Source organism: Homarus americanus, unplaced genomic scaffold, assembly GCF_018991925.1.
Source record: "Homarus americanus isolate GMGI-L3 unplaced genomic scaffold, GMGI_Hamer_2.0 scaffold47254, whole genome shotgun sequence".
NCBI lineage: Eukaryota > Metazoa > Arthropoda > Malacostraca > Decapoda > Nephropidae > Homarus > Homarus americanus.
The window spans coordinates 412,228-430,190 of NW_024738685.1; the positions used below are offsets into that span (position 1 = coordinate 412,228).

At 40.7% G+C, this 17,963-nt stretch overlaps 1 protein-coding gene across 1 annotated transcript; it reads right to left on the reverse strand.

Annotated features, from left to right (window-relative positions):
* Positions 1–1,467: 1,467 nt before the first annotated feature.
* On the reverse strand, positions 1,468–17,129 carry LOC121874317 (cocaine esterase-like). Its single transcript, XM_042378423.1, has 13 exons — positions 16,841–17,129; positions 15,559–15,682; positions 14,811–15,040; positions 13,498–13,629; positions 11,794–11,947; positions 10,299–10,484; positions 9,787–9,980; positions 8,032–8,215; positions 6,692–6,775; positions 6,305–6,405; positions 5,452–5,534; positions 4,730–4,927; positions 1,468–1,999 (listed from the first exon to the last, which is right to left on the reverse strand). Exons 3-13 carry the CDS (start codon positions 15,009–15,011, stop codon positions 1,804–1,806), a joined length of 1,713 nt encoding a protein of 570 aa, XP_042234357.1. The 5' UTR covers positions 15,012–15,040; positions 15,559–15,682; positions 16,841–17,129; the 3' UTR covers positions 1,468–1,803.
* Between the last annotated feature and the right edge of the window lie 834 nt (positions 17,130–17,963).

Below are 17,963 nucleotides of genomic sequence, written 5' to 3' on the forward strand. Positions count from 1 at the left end.
AAGAGTGTGGGTTCACAAAAGCTTGAGAAATAGAAAACAGAAGGGGAATATTAACAGTACTGTACTTCAAAAATGTCAAAATATAAATTCATGTTGCCAATAAAAATATAGACATGGATTTGACCAGAAGTAACACTAAATGTCAGGAAGCACTATCACCAAAGGAGAGATTGGCTGTGTTTTCAGTTGTAGACTGTCACATGCAAGGTGAGTTCTAGAGAACACCTTCGGTATGTCACATGACCCTGAAACTACTGCTTGACAATGCAGATTATTGTATTGTTTTTGCTTTGCAACTTGCATAATTACATAAAGGACCAGAATGTCATAGACTGTGCAAGCATTAAGCCTACAAGCATGGTAAACAATTTCATTGCTGTAGTTTGACACGGAGGAAATGCCCATCAGAGCGCATTCAATGTGAGAGAAATTTAAAAACTTTATCGGCCCTTCTGGATCTGTGCCTTGGCAGTGACAAACCTATTTTTTCCCTTTTGTGAGCCATTTTGCAACTACGGGACATGTCTCGTGTGCACAAGGAATAAAAACTATGGCTTAAAGCTGTAATTACCTGAAATATACAATGTTAAATGAAACTAATAAAAGAGGATTTTCACCTGGTTTGTTTACTTCATCTATTGTTTCTCATAATTTCTCCTTAAATAGGTTATCACTGTACTTCTTCTTTGACATGATATATAGTTCTTCAAACCTACGAACCAGTTCAATCAACTTTTCATCCATGCTGCCAAGAATACGCTGAATATACTGAGTGGACCGAGTCACATCCTTCCTTTTGCTCTCAGATGCAACCAGAACATGACTGACCACGTGCAGGATGTTGTTCACACTATCAGTATCATACATGAAATGGTTTGGCTCAGGAGAGTTCCGTTACGTCAAACTATTCTTCCAGAGAAACCGAGACTGGACGGGAAGGAGATGTACCATTACGTGACGTTGACATTGCGGATAGTGTGAACAGCTCCATTAAATTACACGGAAGAAATTTTTACGGAACGTTGATGATCCACAAAGATACGGCGACGTGCGTGAATTCACCTCGGAGGTATGCGAGTTACTGATTTGCCCTCAAGGCAAAATCACCTTCTAGCAACTTTTCCCCATGACGAATTCATGGTGTTATTTAAAAGTATGTATTTTACATTTAAGTTAAAATTTAGTTTGAAGAATAAAAAAAATATCCTATACAATGGTCTAATAACCAATTTATATTTTTACATGAATATACCATGTTTTATTGGATTATACCCCAAATTAGGCATGTTTTAACCTATCACTTGCCATTTTAAGACAATTAGCTGTTGAGTTATGGCAGAAATTGTTACAGTGGTGGCCATATTGGATTTCAAGATGGCTGCCTTAGGGGCCATAGGAAAATTGGAACCAACTCAGGATTTGTTCATTAGGGTACAGTATTAGGATTAACAAACAAAAACAAAAAAATTTGGTGACAAAATATATCCAAAAAGTGAGAAAGCTTACATAGTGACACACTATGATCTCCTTGCACACGTACCTTCTTGTAACTGTTTATATGGAAGTATAGGTGGCTACAATATAAATAAAATATAATGACTGAATTTTACATAAACATAAATGAAATAACATACAGTATACTGTATGTATAAAGAATTTAAGAAAGAGAGAGTTCCAGAAACTATTCATCTCTGTATAAAGGATTAATCTCGTGATATTTTCTATTTGTCCAGTTGAGCAAATCTCTAAAACATAAAGTTAAAATATCAAAATAACAAAAGAACTTTTTGATAGTGGATCAGGTTATAATTCATGGTGATTGGTGGCCTCATGTGCCATCTCCTGGAAGAGGGCGTGGTTTTGGTATGTTTGGATGTTATACAACATGTGGGTTCTCTCCTGGCTGGTGAACTTATCCTGGAATAGGGAGCCGTCCGCGCCCATAACGAGGGCTTTCTGGCTCTTCGTCGTGAACAAGGGCCAATCTGCCCGTGGAGGTCTACAAGATAAAGAAATTCTGTGGTAGAAACGAGAAAATACTGGAAGCAAAGCACTTCTAAAGGTAAACTAATGTGTTGCTGGGGAGGAATCACTCTAGTAATAATATAAAATTCGTTCCTATTTTTCACAGTTGTTCTTTGGATGATATTAACTGACAAAAACGATACAACCACATTCTATTTAATTTATTTATGTTTTTCGTCTTTATCTACGATCATAAATCACCTGTGGTGGGCAAGGCATGAAAAACTGATTAAATAGCACTAATTTCATGTCTCAATGTGCTCTGTATGCGAAGAAATTAAATATTTGCCATAAATATTCTGCATTAATTCTCCCATGGCTTGAGTGTCTTTTTTTCCTGTTAAGTTTCACGTTCCTGATTCTTGAGTTTATCAGCCGCACAAAACCCTTGATTTTTATTTATTTAATTTTTTATATTGGCACACTAGGTGCTTAAACCCATTTTTTTGTATAAATGATGTGAATCATATACAGGTAGTTGGTTTCAAATCCCATATTATAGGTTTTGATACATTTCCAATTCCTTTGAAGACTAATTGGATTTTAAGTGAACTGTATGTTCGTATACTTATTGTTCTTCCTCAAGGACTGAGGAAGAAGAACTCCACGTTGTTTTTCAATGGCGATGTTATTCCGTCGTGTTCGGTATAGTGTCGCAAGTTATCTGTGCTCGTGGTGGATGCAGACCTTCTCAAAGAGTTCATTTGTCAACATGGACTAGCTGGCAGGACATGCAAGTGTTCAAAATGCAACAGAGAATGGACAGTGAAGAAATATGTTTCAGTGCAACAACTGATCGCACTGTTATGCTCGGGTCTAATTTACAGTGGTATTATAATTTTGGTGAACTAGGTATTTTGATTATTTTCTATTACAAGCAGCAGTTATTTTGGCAAGTTTGGGAAGATTTTCTTGGACGTATATATTGATGTATTACCTATGTAAGAAGTTTCTAGAATGTATTGCATCATTTCTGTTATGATTTACTTGTGTATTGTTACGACCCTCTTGCCGTTTACCCAGCTTCCACCGCCAGGTTGTATATGCAGAAACAGTAGATAACTCACAAGTGTCGGGCTGTCCCGCCAGTATCCAGTAATTTCCCGACGATTGGTATCAGTGTACAGACAACAGGCAGGTAAATACCCACTAGGTCACAGAAACACACTTGTCCACTGTAGAATTAGTGACTAACCTCTTCACAACACTGTTCACAGGGTGTCTTCACATTTGTAATATATAGTCAGCACGCTACCAGTGTACAATTCCTTACTCTTTTCACTATATATATCTCACAACAATTATCTTCAGTTATCACTACTAGGATGGTACTTCACACTCAGAACAGAAACAAACGACTGACTAACTTGGCGGCTTCCTTATACCTCGTCAGACGATCCTAGAAAACCCTAGCACAATCCAGACAGGTCTGGGAAGTTATAGTATGTTTTACTCTGATCGAGGTTTACAATTGGAAGTAAATCACAATAAAAATGCTGCAATACATTCTAGAAAATTCTTACATAAGTAATGTATAAATATATACAAGAAAATCTCCTCAAACTTGCCAAAATAACTGCTGCCTGGGACAGAAAATAACCCAACCACCTAGTTTACAAACATTATAATACCAAATTATGCCTTGGCATAACAGTTTTGTAAACCTAGATCAGAGTAGATCATTCTAGAACTTACCAAGCGTATCTCGTTTCGACCTGCAATACATAGATGGCGCTAGGATGCTCTAGACGTCTGAGGAGAGGTATATAAGCACCAGGGAGGGACTTTATATCGCCCACAACAATTTCACAATACTTGAACACCAATTATCTTTAGCTGTCACTTGGCGTGTACTTCTCACTCTGATCAGAAACAGGCGACTCCACTCCCACCAGTCAGTTCTGACTGACTGGTGGGAGTGGAGTCGCCTGTTTCTGATCAGTGTTAAATACACGCCAAGTGACAGCTAAAGGTAATTGGTGTTCAAGTATTGTGAAATTGTTGTGGGCGATATAAAGTGAAAAGGCTAAGGAATTGTACACTGGTAATGTGCTGACTGTATATAGTGGAAGTGTGAAGTACTAAAGTTCAGTTGTGAGGACATACCCTGTGAACTGTTTTAGTGAAGATTAATTGATTATTAAAGATGCTTACAGTTTACAAGTGTTTCTGTGACCTGGTGGAAATCTACCTGCCTGTTGTTTGTCTGTACACTGATACCGATTGTCGGAAAATATCGGAGACTGACGGGACAGCTAGTAGTAATTCGACGACACTTGTGTTATATCTACCACTTCTGTATATACGTGGCTGCTGGTAAGCGACGAAAAGGGTCCGTAACAGTACTAGTACGTAAAAAAAAAAACACGTAAAAGTACACAATTCCCTATTCAAGATTTTTTTTCATTGGTACTAGATATCAAAGTTTTTTCTGTATAATGTGCCGGGAGGGGGGGGGGGGTAGTTAAGTAGGTTTGGTTGGGTTTAGTTGGTTAGGTCGGGTTCTGAGCATTTTCGTGTTTATTATCATGCAAATAATATCTCCAGAAATTTTAGTCCAATTCCATAGGTAAATTTTACTGCTAACTGTGTTCTCCTCCTTTACCAATCTTGTGTACTCAACGGAAAATGGCAAAACACAAATACACGTATAAGATTTAAACTGTGTGTGTGTGTCCATACATGAAACCACCAAGCTACTAACTTTCCATAAGCGTAGTTCTCTACTATGTCGAGAAGAGTTTTGCTCGCCATTCTCTGCTGGGCCGTGTAGTTGAAGGGTTTGTCGGGCAGAAGCAGCACCATCTCGTCCCCATGGCCCACAGCGTCTGGCATGGGCGGTGCTTCAGAGGGATCCGGGTAGCGTAAGGAAAATAACTTTGGTCCTCCCATGTACTCAAACCTGGTTAAAGATCACACAGATAGTCTGAGCGTTCCTGTTAGCGTCATCCACATTGTTTTTACAAGATTTAAGTCGTACAAACTGTATTGAGTCAAGACATGACATGGCAGAAAATGTCTGAAATTAGCTGATGGCTGATCGTTTAGATGTCATAGACCTAAGATAAGGAAAACACCAGCAGCGAAAATTGTCAGAATTAATGTCTGGAGAACTCTGAAATCATAAAACTATGTACCAGCTAATGTCGTGACCACCGAGTGAGAATTCTAAACTTAGGCTAGACCAGCTATGGTGTACTGTATGTTTTAAGTACATTCAAAGCTGACAAGAGGGGAAAAAGATAAGTATAAAAACTTCCCTGTTTGTTTGTGAGGATAAGATAAACTGAGTATCTAATTACAGTAGAATTTAGTGAACTTTTCACATCATGGGCAAATTTAATGCATTCTATTATTTCTAGTGAGGAGGAAGCCCCCCATAGAAATGGCGGGTACTGTATTGTACATTAGAGACGGCATATTTACCTGAACATGCGTGTTGGAACATGTCCGGAAAGTAAATTGGCAGTACCGAGGATTCCCGCCTTGTACTGTAGGTCCCCAAGCATCTGCAGGATGGAACATATTCACACACTAAAATGTAACAACTGTCAAATACAGTTAGACAGGGAAATCGTTCTTATTCTATCAATCCATATGTCTGCGTCTATTGTAAATTTTGACCTTCCAAGAGTTCACAACTCTCACTCCGAAAAAAGTTTGCTCTCACAGTTTTCTGGACCTGCGGCTTCTTAACTTGAGCTGTGACCCCTTGTGGGGCGAGCGTCCGCCAGCTCCAAGTAAGGACTCTCGACTGAGTAGTGCCCCTTGAGATGCTTATACACCCCAATTAGGTGGCCTCCTTGCCCGTCTGTAGTATAAGCTAGGCAAGTTCAGGCGCTCCAATCTCTCAGGGTAGTTGAGGTGCCGAAGTGCAGGCACCAGTCTGGTCCTTTGAACATTTTCAACCAACTGACAGTCCCTAGCATATCTCGGGGACCAGACGGGGTGACAGCACTCCAGGTGGGGAAGCACTTCACTCTTGAAGATCGTTACGAGGGACGGACCGTCTAGATATCTGAATGACCTTCTTATAAGACCCAATAATTTATTTGCCTGATTTATCTCCTTGTCACAATGGCCCGAGAACTTCAGCTCATTGTCAACATAACACACCTACAGGTCCTTCTCATATTCAGTCTCAAATATGCGGTTTCTTCATCCCCAATATTCTGTTTCGAAAAAGTAAAAGCATATATTCCAAAAAGACTTCAACCTTTGTGCATTCCTTAAACCATGTCCATCAAAACATTCCACAGCTGTGATGATGGCGACTCACCTCTGCCAGACCTGAAAGAAGTTCGTCCAGGCTGCCGAACTCGATCCCCGGGAAGTAAAAATCAGCAAACTCTTTCTTGTGGATTGCGGGGTCAGAGATGTCTGTGAAAGATCGGTGTCTGTACTTGTGCGTCTAAGTTTCATTTGGGTAATTATTTACTTTACTGTAGAATGTTGAGATGAATGATGCATTATGTCAACATTGTATGAGTTGCTTTCAGTTCCCGATGATCTAACAATTACAGTAAAGATACACTTAAACTGATAACTGAATATACTGTACAATAAAAAAAGTGAAAATTTCTTAGATCATGACCAGCAAATGCCTCTGAATTTTAAAAGAGGAACGGAAATAGGCAAAGTTTTAACTCAAATAGGTTCAACTTACGACATTCCTTAAGTAGCATCTCAAGTAGTATATTCAGAAACTCTGGGTTTTCCTTCAGCCTATACACCATAAAGTCGTAAAACACTGCAATAAAACATAATTTGTATAATTATTCATCAGTGAACACCAAGTCCCTTTACCTGGTTAAATTATAAGACATAGATTAAGTTTTAAACACCTTACGGCACATAATCCTTCAGCATAGGTAACACTACATACGAGAGGAGATAGTCACACCCTTCTGGACGTTTGTCTCAAAATTCAATTGATATTCAAAATAAGCATCGCCTTCTGACGTGATATTGTAGTGGATACTCTCCCCTACAAGCCAAAAGAACATGGGAACAAGTACGAGAGTTTAGACTAGAAACTGTAGCTAACTGGCTCGACAACGAACCAGTGAGAAGAGCAAGAGAAGAGCACGCTTGGTTCAGATTAAGCAAAATAAGAGTCAACAATCCACCATCAATACCAAAATACATCTAAAAATTATCAAATTTAATACAAAAACAAAAAGAACTGTATAGCCAATAAATACTGCACCTTCAAGTCAAGCTTCAATCTTTCAATTAAACCAAAAAGTTAGGACCACCTCCTTGTGAACAAAAGTAGCAAGTTGGATCCAACACCTCTTCTTAGAAATTAAACCTCCCTACTATAAACAAAACGCTTCAATTCTCTAAAACAGAAAAATGTTTCATTAAAAAGATGAGAGTGACCAAAGGACACTATCCTTGGCCTCTCCAACCCTTGTCTTCTTGCCCCTTCCTTCCACTCTTATTAAAACAAAAGACACGTTGCTCAGCCAGCTCCACAAGAACCTGGCTAGAGGTCGTCACCCCTTCCTTGGAACAATGGCAACTGCAAAAATAAACATATTTTTAACTAAATGAAGAAGACTTGAGAGCTAGAACCTAATCACGCAAGATGTAAGTTCAAATATAATTATTATAACCTCAGCATATCTGGTTGAGCCCGCATACTGTTAATCTCTTACTTTCCTTCAAATTTCCTCCCTCTTTTTCCTTGATCCTAAACCAATCCTCCTCTCCCCCAAATTGCCACCAAAGTACTTCCAATCCTAATCCCTGCCCTCCCACTCAGCATAACAAGCAATAGCCCTCTACCTTATCTACAGACGTCAAGTCAAGAAGGGGATTCTACTCAGCACTCTCAACGCCATTGTTTGTTTCCTTTCTCAGCTCCATCCTTAGTGCGAGATCTCCTACATGTACAGTACGTATGTCTGTGAGCCTAACAAAGAGAAAATAGAAAAACACAGAGAAATTAGATAACTGGCCACATACACTACGCTACAAAGTAAATGATTCCTCCCTCACTCATATCGACAAGGTAGCTGCCGACGTCCTTGGTGACCATCATCAGGACGGGCACCTTTTGGAAGTTTCCATTAGTGAGGGCCACCAGTGGGTGCTTGTCAAGGAAGAGCGTCGTCTCGTGGCTGTACTGAGCTTTCTGCACGTACGGTGCCAGTCTGTGGTTCCCCACCAATGGATCACGAGCCTAAAACGGAAATAAGATAGTGAGTCCTGCATTTATTGACTAAAGTTAGGATTCTATTCACGCGGTAGCGGTAGCGCCAAAAATAGAGCACATTGAAGTGTACACGGTTGTTTCCATTGATACGGTTGTGTTAGCGTAAAGCTAGGATTACATTCACCTTTTGCAGTGCGTTTGTGTTTTCAATCGCTACAGGGAGCGATTGGCATGTACTGCAAACGCTAACGCAAACGTGCCAATGGAAACAACTGTGACATTTCAATGTGATCTATTTTTGGCGCTAACGCTGACGCAACCGTTAACGCGTGAATGGAATCCTAGCTTTATATGTTTGCAGTACATGCCATTTGCTCCCTGTGGCAATTGAAAACGCAACAAACTGGAAGCGGACGCAGAAATCCCACACTGTGACGTCACTATCCCCGTGTTTGCTCTCCTCACCCAGCAAAATGCCTCGAGGAAAAGTTTCTGTCTAGGAAACTGAGAAGTTGATTTCACTCAGAATATATCCCAACCTATTTTTGTAACGCATTTATATTAAACATTTAAAAACCTTTATAAATCATTTTACAAGATCCATACATTTTGACAAGGGCCAAGATTTATGGTGGTTAGCGTTTGCTGGCACAGCACTGAAGTGTAATAGCCCCTGTCTTATAGACAGAAGTATTTATATAAATGGGTTAATTACATTAAACTTATATACTCTATCACCCTCTGAAACTTTCCACTAGTTGTGAGGTAGCATGTTCAGAACACGTGTTAAGGTGTGCCCACGGGAAGCCGCGTCACTTAGTGCTGAGCTAAGGCATTAAGTGGCCGGCGCTTTGGCCACTTAATGCGGGCAGTAGTTTGATCTCCTTGACTAGAAGAAGACGTTATTGAGAGTCATCCACCCCGTCTTCCCTCGAGGAGGACGTCGGATATATTACCGTTCTCCCTCGACGGGTATTAGAGGCACTCTCACTCAGCCCCTCACACCAACAGGACGTATTTTAGAAGAGCTATTTAACACAGCCCCCGCACTCATTTAACACTCACAGCTACAGTGATTAAGTTACGGTGATATACACTTGGAACTGTATATAATATATTTTCTTAATAAATACAGAAAGGACAGTTGGGTTTCTCTACTAAAACCCTAAATACTTTACATGTCCTCGCCCATTAACCCCTCGAGAATCAACGGTTAAGGGCCGGTTCAAAAGATAACTGATTGATTGTGATAATTACATCCCTGGCGACGCAACAGCCTAAACTATGCCTAAATCAGGTTAAGTGACGTGAGGTTAGTAATGACGTAATTCATTTACTGTCTTCATTTTGATTATAAAATTCTACACGATATTCCTGACAAACCAGTTAGAATATTGAAAATAAAAAATAAATAGAATATTTGAAAAACGTGACACACACACACACACACACCCACATACACACACACACACACACACACACACACACACACACACACACACACACACACACACACACACACACACACACACACACACACACACACACACACACACACACACACACCCACACACACACACACACACACATGACAGTACCTCGATGATCATCTGTGTGGCATTAAGGAGCTCTTCTTGAGATAGCTCCTGCAAGCACTGCACCAGGAGCCTCTGATCGTGGGGCGGACACTTGACGTTGTTGGCCAGTATGAGCATGAAGGGATGGTTCCTCGTGTAGAGTGACCACGGCGACAATGGCGACCCAGACAACGACAACACGCGGTGGAACAGACCTGCAGTACAACCACGACATACCTGAACTTGTGATGTACTGTACCTTTTAGGGGCTTATTGAAAATTAATATCTAATATGCGAGTCTCTAATATACCGTACCCAGGTCCATAGCCACATGAGGTGAGGAGGGTGATGGGAAGTGAAGTAAAGGTGGTAGAATGCTCGTTTTCCTTCAAATGAGAAAATATCAATCTCCTAGGAAACAATTTTGAAGTTTTGTAAAACTATTTCAACTTTTAAAATACAAAATAAAGGACATTATTTATTTCAAGGATATCCAACTTGTGATATAGACCTAAGAGAGAAGAGATTCTACCTTGTGAGAGAGGAGAAATCATGTGATATATAGCAGAAGCTCCGCCACTACAGTCGCCCGCAAGCGTCACCTCGTTCGGGTTGCCACCAAAAGCCGCAACATTGTCTTGCACCCAGCGTAGTGCCTCCACCTGGTCCAGCATGCCCATGTTTCCCGGACTCTGCCCATGACTTGTCGCGAAGAATCCTGGAAACAAGTGTATTATTCACTAAAGGAGACTATACAAACCAAAGAACCACATGAAAAACCCCAATGAATTATGAAGAAAAAGGTTCGTGCTTCATTTTTTCCACAAGACCCCAAAAAATAATATCTAGCTAAGAGATAGTGCCTTAAGACCAAACAAAGAGCCCCCTCCCTCCCACCAACACCAGATGATAAATCAAGACTCCCAGCTCCACCGTTTGAGAAATTAGGGCTTCCAACTACACCAGGTGAGAAATGAGGACTTAAGTACACCAGGTGAGAAATGTCTCTCAACTACACCAGGTGAGAAATGATGAATCAATTACACCAGGTGAGAAATGATGAATCAAGTACACCAGGTGAGAAATGATGAATCAAGTACACCAGGTGAGAAATGATGACTCAAGTACACCAGGTGAGAAATGATGACTCCTAATTACACCTGATGAGAAACAATAACTTTCCAACACCATGTGTAACCTGGGAGGCTTAGCAAAACCATGTGATGGGTGTGAAGAAATGTGCATATTATGACCCGCCGGAGGGATGCCAGAGTTAGCACCAACAATTGAAAATTTCAGGCTGTAGTTACTGTAGTACCGTGGGAAGGATCTTGTTGGCGCCACAACCCACAAGGCAGTACCACTGACTTATTTATAACCACTGATAATAATAATAATAATAATCACTTATATGTTCACTCCATATTTTTTCTTTTTGCAGTGAAAGTTTTTGTTAATTCAAGTAACCTATTCCCCAGTGTCTACGTAATTTTTAGGTGACAATGAACGAAACAGGAACGCCCGAAAAATGTTAATGAGAATGGATGTCCCAAATCTTTTCTTAGCAGGAGAGAGGACTAATGAAAAGGAGTAGAAACAGTTAGAAATGAACTATAGGATGTACAGGTCGCTTATACCTCACTCTGGTAAAGAACCAGCCCATCACATGTGGGAGCTTTATTCCCATCCCAGATAATTGAAAGTGGTTTGTTCGAGCACTAGACAGAGCTGTGTGTACCTTGTAGGGGAGGCTTGTCATATGAACATGCCGTATCTTCAGACGTATGCTAAACTTATTATCTAGACAATATGTGCTCATTATACAAAATATCTCTTTCGTATCTCATGATTTATCTGGTCGTATCTAAGCTGTGTTTCTCGTCAGACCTTTACAGTTGAAATTATCGTATATAACATTTAATTTAATTTAGCTAACTTATTTTGTTCTACCCAAGACACTATACCTGTATATTACTGTCGTGCTTAGTAAACTCCTACTGTACACAACAATATCCAAATAATCTTACCTAGAAGGCCAAGACGGTACTGTGGGATGACGAGGACGATGTCTCGGTCCATCAAGAGGGACTCGTCCAGGGCAGCAGTCTCGCCCACCACGAAGTTACCGCCATGGATCCACACCACCACCGGCAGACTAACGTTTTCCCCAGGAACCGGCACCTACCGCAAAACACTCACTCACTCTATTGAAAATTTTTTAGCTCGGATTTTTAAAGATTCTTACCGTATATTGTTTCTCTCAATTTATTAAAAAATTCTGGGTCAGGATCTAATTCAATCAATGAGTAAACTTTCCTGGTGGGCAACTTGTGGTATACAGTATAATCTCTGGGTGAATGAGGTCAAGGCGGCGGGACAGTGGGCACTTTCCTCCAAACATGTTTGGCAAACACGGTCCGGCCAGTAAAACAAAGAGACGTTTTGAGTCACACTGGGATGTTTTGTTGACCCATCTGCCCAACGCAACGATAACAACAACAAAGCTTGTAGACGAGGTTCACCATGGATCCCGTTACTACAGGTGAGGCCTTGCAGGGTTGTGCTATAGTTCTTCCAAGTGAGGAGTCTGTGAAAGCTAAAGAAAAGACAATGGGTGCGTCGTGAAGTTTATTTACAAGCGGCGGGCGGCGGCTGGCTGGTAAAAGAAGACTGAATAATGATTTAATAATACTAAGGAAGTTTTAAAGTGACGAATAAATAAAAATACGTCACCATTTATGTGCGTCATACTCGATTCCGAGTGCCAGCAAAGTAGTAGTATATTTTAAATTATTATTGTTTCGTGATTTATTAAAAATTTTAATTGAAATTATATGAAGCACATTTGAGCACTAATCCGGCCATCAAAGATCCCCGCCAAACCGTGCGCCACATCTCCCGACAGAAGAAATCCTGCTGCTTGCTAGGTCGGCAGGCCAACGACCAGCAAAACGGGCAACATGTTTGGAGGAAAATGCCCAGTGTGCCACCGCCTTAGCAAAACTAGACTTGACCAACACTGGAGCAGGTTCAGGTACATTCAGGAGCCGGTGCATGCCCAGTACTTGCCAACAGTGTGTAACAGAGACGTGACCGATCGCCCGAGCGGCTAACGAGCAGATCATTTGGTGAAGAGGATAAAAGAAAAGAATAACTACATCATCGTTTGTTTACCACAATGCAGAGGTGAGTGTAAATTTGTATGAGAGTGATGTCAGAGGGGCAATTTAAATTGTTTTATGAACGACGACAACGAGATTCATGAGCTAAAATGATAACTTAAATGTAGAGAGTTTTGCAAGGAAATTCGAGTTGAACCATAGTTAGCCGATCCAAAATGTCAACACACCCATTATGCCATTGATGACAGGTAGCAGTGGAGTGCAGTATTGTACAGTACCCCCGGCTATAGTAATATATGGTATAGCTTAATATTGTCAGTTCGTGGACCCATTTCATCATTTACCTATGCTTGATAAGCTTTTTATTTAAAATTTGCAGACCGGGAAAATATTTTTTTTTGTGAAGTTATGCCATGGTGGTTTTATTTACAAGTAAAGCAAGAATTTATAGTCGTAGGATTGTAAAGTGAAGAAAGTTTGGTAGCGTGGCCGATTAGATATTTAACCGTCAATATATATTCTTAGAGGAAATTTTCTAAGCACCAATTCTAAGTAAAGCTATGTACCCACATATAACGACTTAATGACATATATGCTTGTTAGTGTTACCTTTGGCGTGTACACGTATAAGTTGAGACAATCCTCGATGCCAGCAACAATTCCGATGGCGGCCTGGGCACACGGCTCCCCAGGCTGTGTGGCGTCTAACACTCCAGACCACTCGGCACCAGGCAATGTAGGCTGATCACGGAGAAATATATATAGCGATCATCATAATAATAATAATAATAATTTGTTCATAATTACCTTAATATACTGGAAAAAACAAACAGGTTCATAACAAAATTATAATGGACGGATAATACAGATAACAGGGCAGTGTATTGGGCCCGTTGTCATTTGTTTGTTTCATAAATAACATGCCAGAAGTTGTACACTCCTCCATACAAGTGTTTGGAGACAATGCCAAGTTTTAAAGGGAAAATTAAGAACCAAACAGACTGTGAAGAGCGACAGGAAGATCTCTATCAGCTTCAAGAGTGGTCGAACAAAGGGTTGTTAAGATTTAATGTTACGAAGTGTAAGAGGATGCACCTTGGTCGTACCAATGGTAAGGAGGCGTACCAAATGTCCGAGCGGGACGAAGAAACAGTTGCTGTTTAACAGCATTAATAGAGACCGAATGTAAAAAGGATCTGGGTGTGTTTGTTGACAACGAAATGGAATTCTCGGGCTATTGTGAGAAGAAGGTGAATCAAGCGACTAAACTAGTAGGTCTTATAAGAAGGTCGTTCAGTTATCTAGACCCGTCTGGTCCCCGAGATATGCGAGACACTGTCAGTTCATTAAAAATGTCCAAAGGAGGGCCACCAGACTGATACCTGCACTACAGCAACCCAGTTACCCAGAAAGATTAGAGCTCCTACAACTGCCTAGTTTATACTATTGACGGGTAAGGAGTGACTTAATTGCAGTTTATAAACATCTCAGAGGGCACTTCTCGGTCGAGTGTCCATACCTGGAGCTGGCAGACGCCTGCCCCACTAGGGGTCACAGCTCAAGGTTGAAGAAGCCACAAATCCAGAAAATTGTGAGAGCAAACTTTTTCGAAGTGAGAATTGTAAGCTCTTGGAACAATCTGCCAGAGAGTGCTGTGAGCTCTTTCAAGATCAGACTTGACGAACACTGGGGCAGGTACAGATACATTCTGGAGCCAGTACACGTTCAGTTCTTGCCAATAGAGCGTAACAGAGACGTGACCGACCACCCAAGCCGATCAGTGGTGAAGAGGATCAAAGTAAGTAAAACTAACTGGTTAACGGTATTTCGCAGTTTTTAATATAATTATTTATCTAACATAAACCACCACTAAATTAATTTATTGGTCCTACGCTACAAGAATAAGGCTCTAAAACACTTACCATGAACCTGTTATTGCCAATGGGTGGCTGGGCATACGGAATGGCATGGAAGGCGTGGTAATCCCGACCATTCCGGCTGTGTTTGATGGCCCCTTTTACCACGCCTCCGCTCACCGCCACCTCCACTCCATCACCAACATCTACTACGTCCATCGCCACAATTGTCAACGCCACCATCCACACCCAGCCTAGCGTCGCCATGGTATTTTTAGATCGGAGGTGGTGTGTTCCTTTAATGCAATGGTTCACAATTATTAAGTTTCTATAGAAAACATGAGTCTCCAAACAGCCCTTGATAATGCATGCTACATGATTTCAAACACGATTGCTTTTTGTTTTCTTTTCCCGTTGAAGGAATCATAAAAAATCAACGATAATACCACCCACTTACACCACTACGTAAGATACCAGCCAACAGTTCGTACAGATAGTCATAGATACGAGTCATAGTTAGAGGCTGGGTGACATTATTTAGTAAGACTGAAACAAGATCACACTGGCACGAGACTGTTCTTGGAGGCCTGTGTTACCAGATCTAACATTCTCTCATTTTATGTACTCCAAATCATTTAAGAACAAATTTGATAATACACATTCCTAGGTATTGGATAAATTGTAGACTAGTTTATATAGAAAACATCTTTGTAGACTGCACGCTCTTATTAGCTATGCTTTCGTATAAGCTAGTTACAGTATAACTTAAAGTCATGTTTTCACTGAACAGTAAATCAACCATTGGACCACTAACCTGAGTGTGTCTACGTGTATGGAGCAGCAGGTGTGTAAGGAGCTGTGACAGTCTAGTGAGAACAATGAGTGCCACGTGTGCAGGTGCCTGGCACAACAGTACTTCACACGTCACTTTCAGCTCCCTGAGAGGAGTGGGAATAGGACAGGAGGGGGTGAACAACTTATCATCGTTATCTGTAATAATATGTTATTCAGGTTTACTACGGATGAAGTCTTTGTGTCCAGCTCTTTACCAGTTTTTATAACAGTAATCGGAATCAAAGAGAAAGTGCTTGTGGTTCTACTAATTATATAAACACCGTGAACGCTCAAGACATATTGATATGTCCAGTTCTTGTCCTAGCATCTCTCGAAGGTTATTACGCTTGGATACCTGACCACCTGCTCTGGTAAGCTTTTTTATACGCTCACAGCGTCGTGAGTGATTAAAATTCTGTATGTTCCGTCTCAGCTTGATTAGTAAATGTATCATTATGAGTTAGAAATTAACCTAACCAAATTTTACCCAGTCTAGCCATACCTGTTAGATAGGGTGGAATCAAAGGCATTTCGTCTTATTAACTCTCCTTCTTTACTTGATAATAATCCTCTCTTCCCTTTCTCTTCGCCTCAATGTTGCTTCACTCTCTATTTTACAGGTACTTTAACGGGCAATGTTCAGTGGATTTGGCATCCTGTGTACCTCAGGCAAGGCCGTGGACTCGCAACACTCGTCTTACCCACGGTGCCCACCGTTTCTGTGTGGATGTCAGTCACTAGAATAACCCGTTATAGTACATCCTTCTTTCCTCACACAGCCAAACTGTCTCACTTAAAAAAGCTGGTTGTCCGGTATCTTTGTGGTGTAGCTTACTAGTCTTTTTCTCTTCTATTTTTAATTTCTTTCTACGCTTATTTTTTCTGCCTATAGGCCCCGTTGTGGGTCGATGACCTGTGCCCGGGTGGGCTATTCCCCGTAAAAAAAAATGTAATGTTACGACCCTCCTTTCGCCGCTTACCCAGCTTCCACCGCTGGTTACCAACGGCCAAGTTGTATATACAGAAGCAGTAGATATCTCACAAGTGTCGTCGAATTACCACAAGCTGTCCCGCCAATCCCCCGACGATTGGTATCAGTGTACAGACAAATAACAAGCAAGTAGATTTCCACCAGGTCACAGAAACACACTTGTGAACCGTACTTTTCTTTAATTATCACTTATTCTTCACAGGGTAATATCTCCACAGCCGAACTTCTCACTTCGAATATATTGTCAGCACAACAATTCCACAATACTTACTTGCACAACAATTATCTTCAGTTGTCCTATTAAGCATGTACTTCACACTTTTCAGAATCTAGGCAGCTCACTGAGGATTAATCTGATAAATCTACTATGAGTAGATAATTGTGAATTTCGGAAGTAATGTACTGCCTGACTTTCTCTTCACATGTGAGAATACGTCAGCTGAAAGAGTGGTCAACAGGCGAGGCTGTATTTCAATCCCACGATATGAGTACGTGGAGATAATGATTATGGTGGTATGGAGATAATGGTTATGGTAATATGGAGGCAATGGTTATGGTGGTATGGAAGTGATGGTTATGGTAGTATGGAGGTAATGATTATGGTGGTAATGGTTATGGTATGGAGGTAATGGTTATGGTAGTATGGAGGTAATGGTTATGGTAATATGGAGGCAATGGTTGTGGTGGTATGGAAGTGATGGTTATGGCGATACGGAGGTAATGGCTATGGTAGTATGGATAATGGCTATGGTAGTATGAAGATAATGGTTATGGTAGTATGGAGGTAATGGTTATGGTATTATGGAGGTAATGGTTATGGTAGTATAGAGATAATGGTTATGGTAGTATGGAGGTAATGGTTATGGTAGTATGGAGGTAATGGTTATGGTATTATGGAGGTAATGGTTATGGTAGTATAGAGATAATGGTTATGGTAGTATGGAGGTAATGGTTATGGTGGTTAGTATGGATGGGTAATGGGTAATGGTTATGGTAGTAGCATGAGGTACTATTATGGTATGGCTGGGGATAATGGTTATGGTAGTATGGAGGTAATGGTTATGGTAGTATGGGGTAATGGTATTATAGTATGGAGGTATGGTTATGGTTATGGAGGTAATGGTTATGGTAGTATGGTAATGGGGTAAATGGTAGTATGGAGGTATGGTATGGTGGTATGGGTAATGGTTATGGTGGTATGGACGTAATGGATGGTGGTATGGAGGTATGGTATGGTGGTATGGGTAATGGTTATGGTAGTATGGAGGTAATGGTTATGGTAGTATGGAGGTAATGGTTATGGTGGTATGGAGGTAATGGTTATGGTAGTATGGAGGTAATGGTTATGGTAGTATGGAGGTAATGGTTATGGTAGTATGGAGGTAATGGTTATG

Coding starts and splice junctions, on each gene's coding strand:
- LOC121874317 (XM_042378423.1), bottom strand. CDS start 15,011: ATGGCGACGCTAGGCTGGGTGTGGATGGTGGCGTTGACAATTGTGGCG. Junction 13,630..14,810: donor TTGGCAATAACAGGTTCATG/GTAAGTGTTTTA, acceptor CTCCGTGATCAG/CCTACATTGCCTGGTGCCGA. Junction 6,406..6,691: donor GATGCTACTTAAGGAATGTC/GTAAGTTGAACC, acceptor GATCTTTCACAG/ACATCTCTGACCCCGCAATC.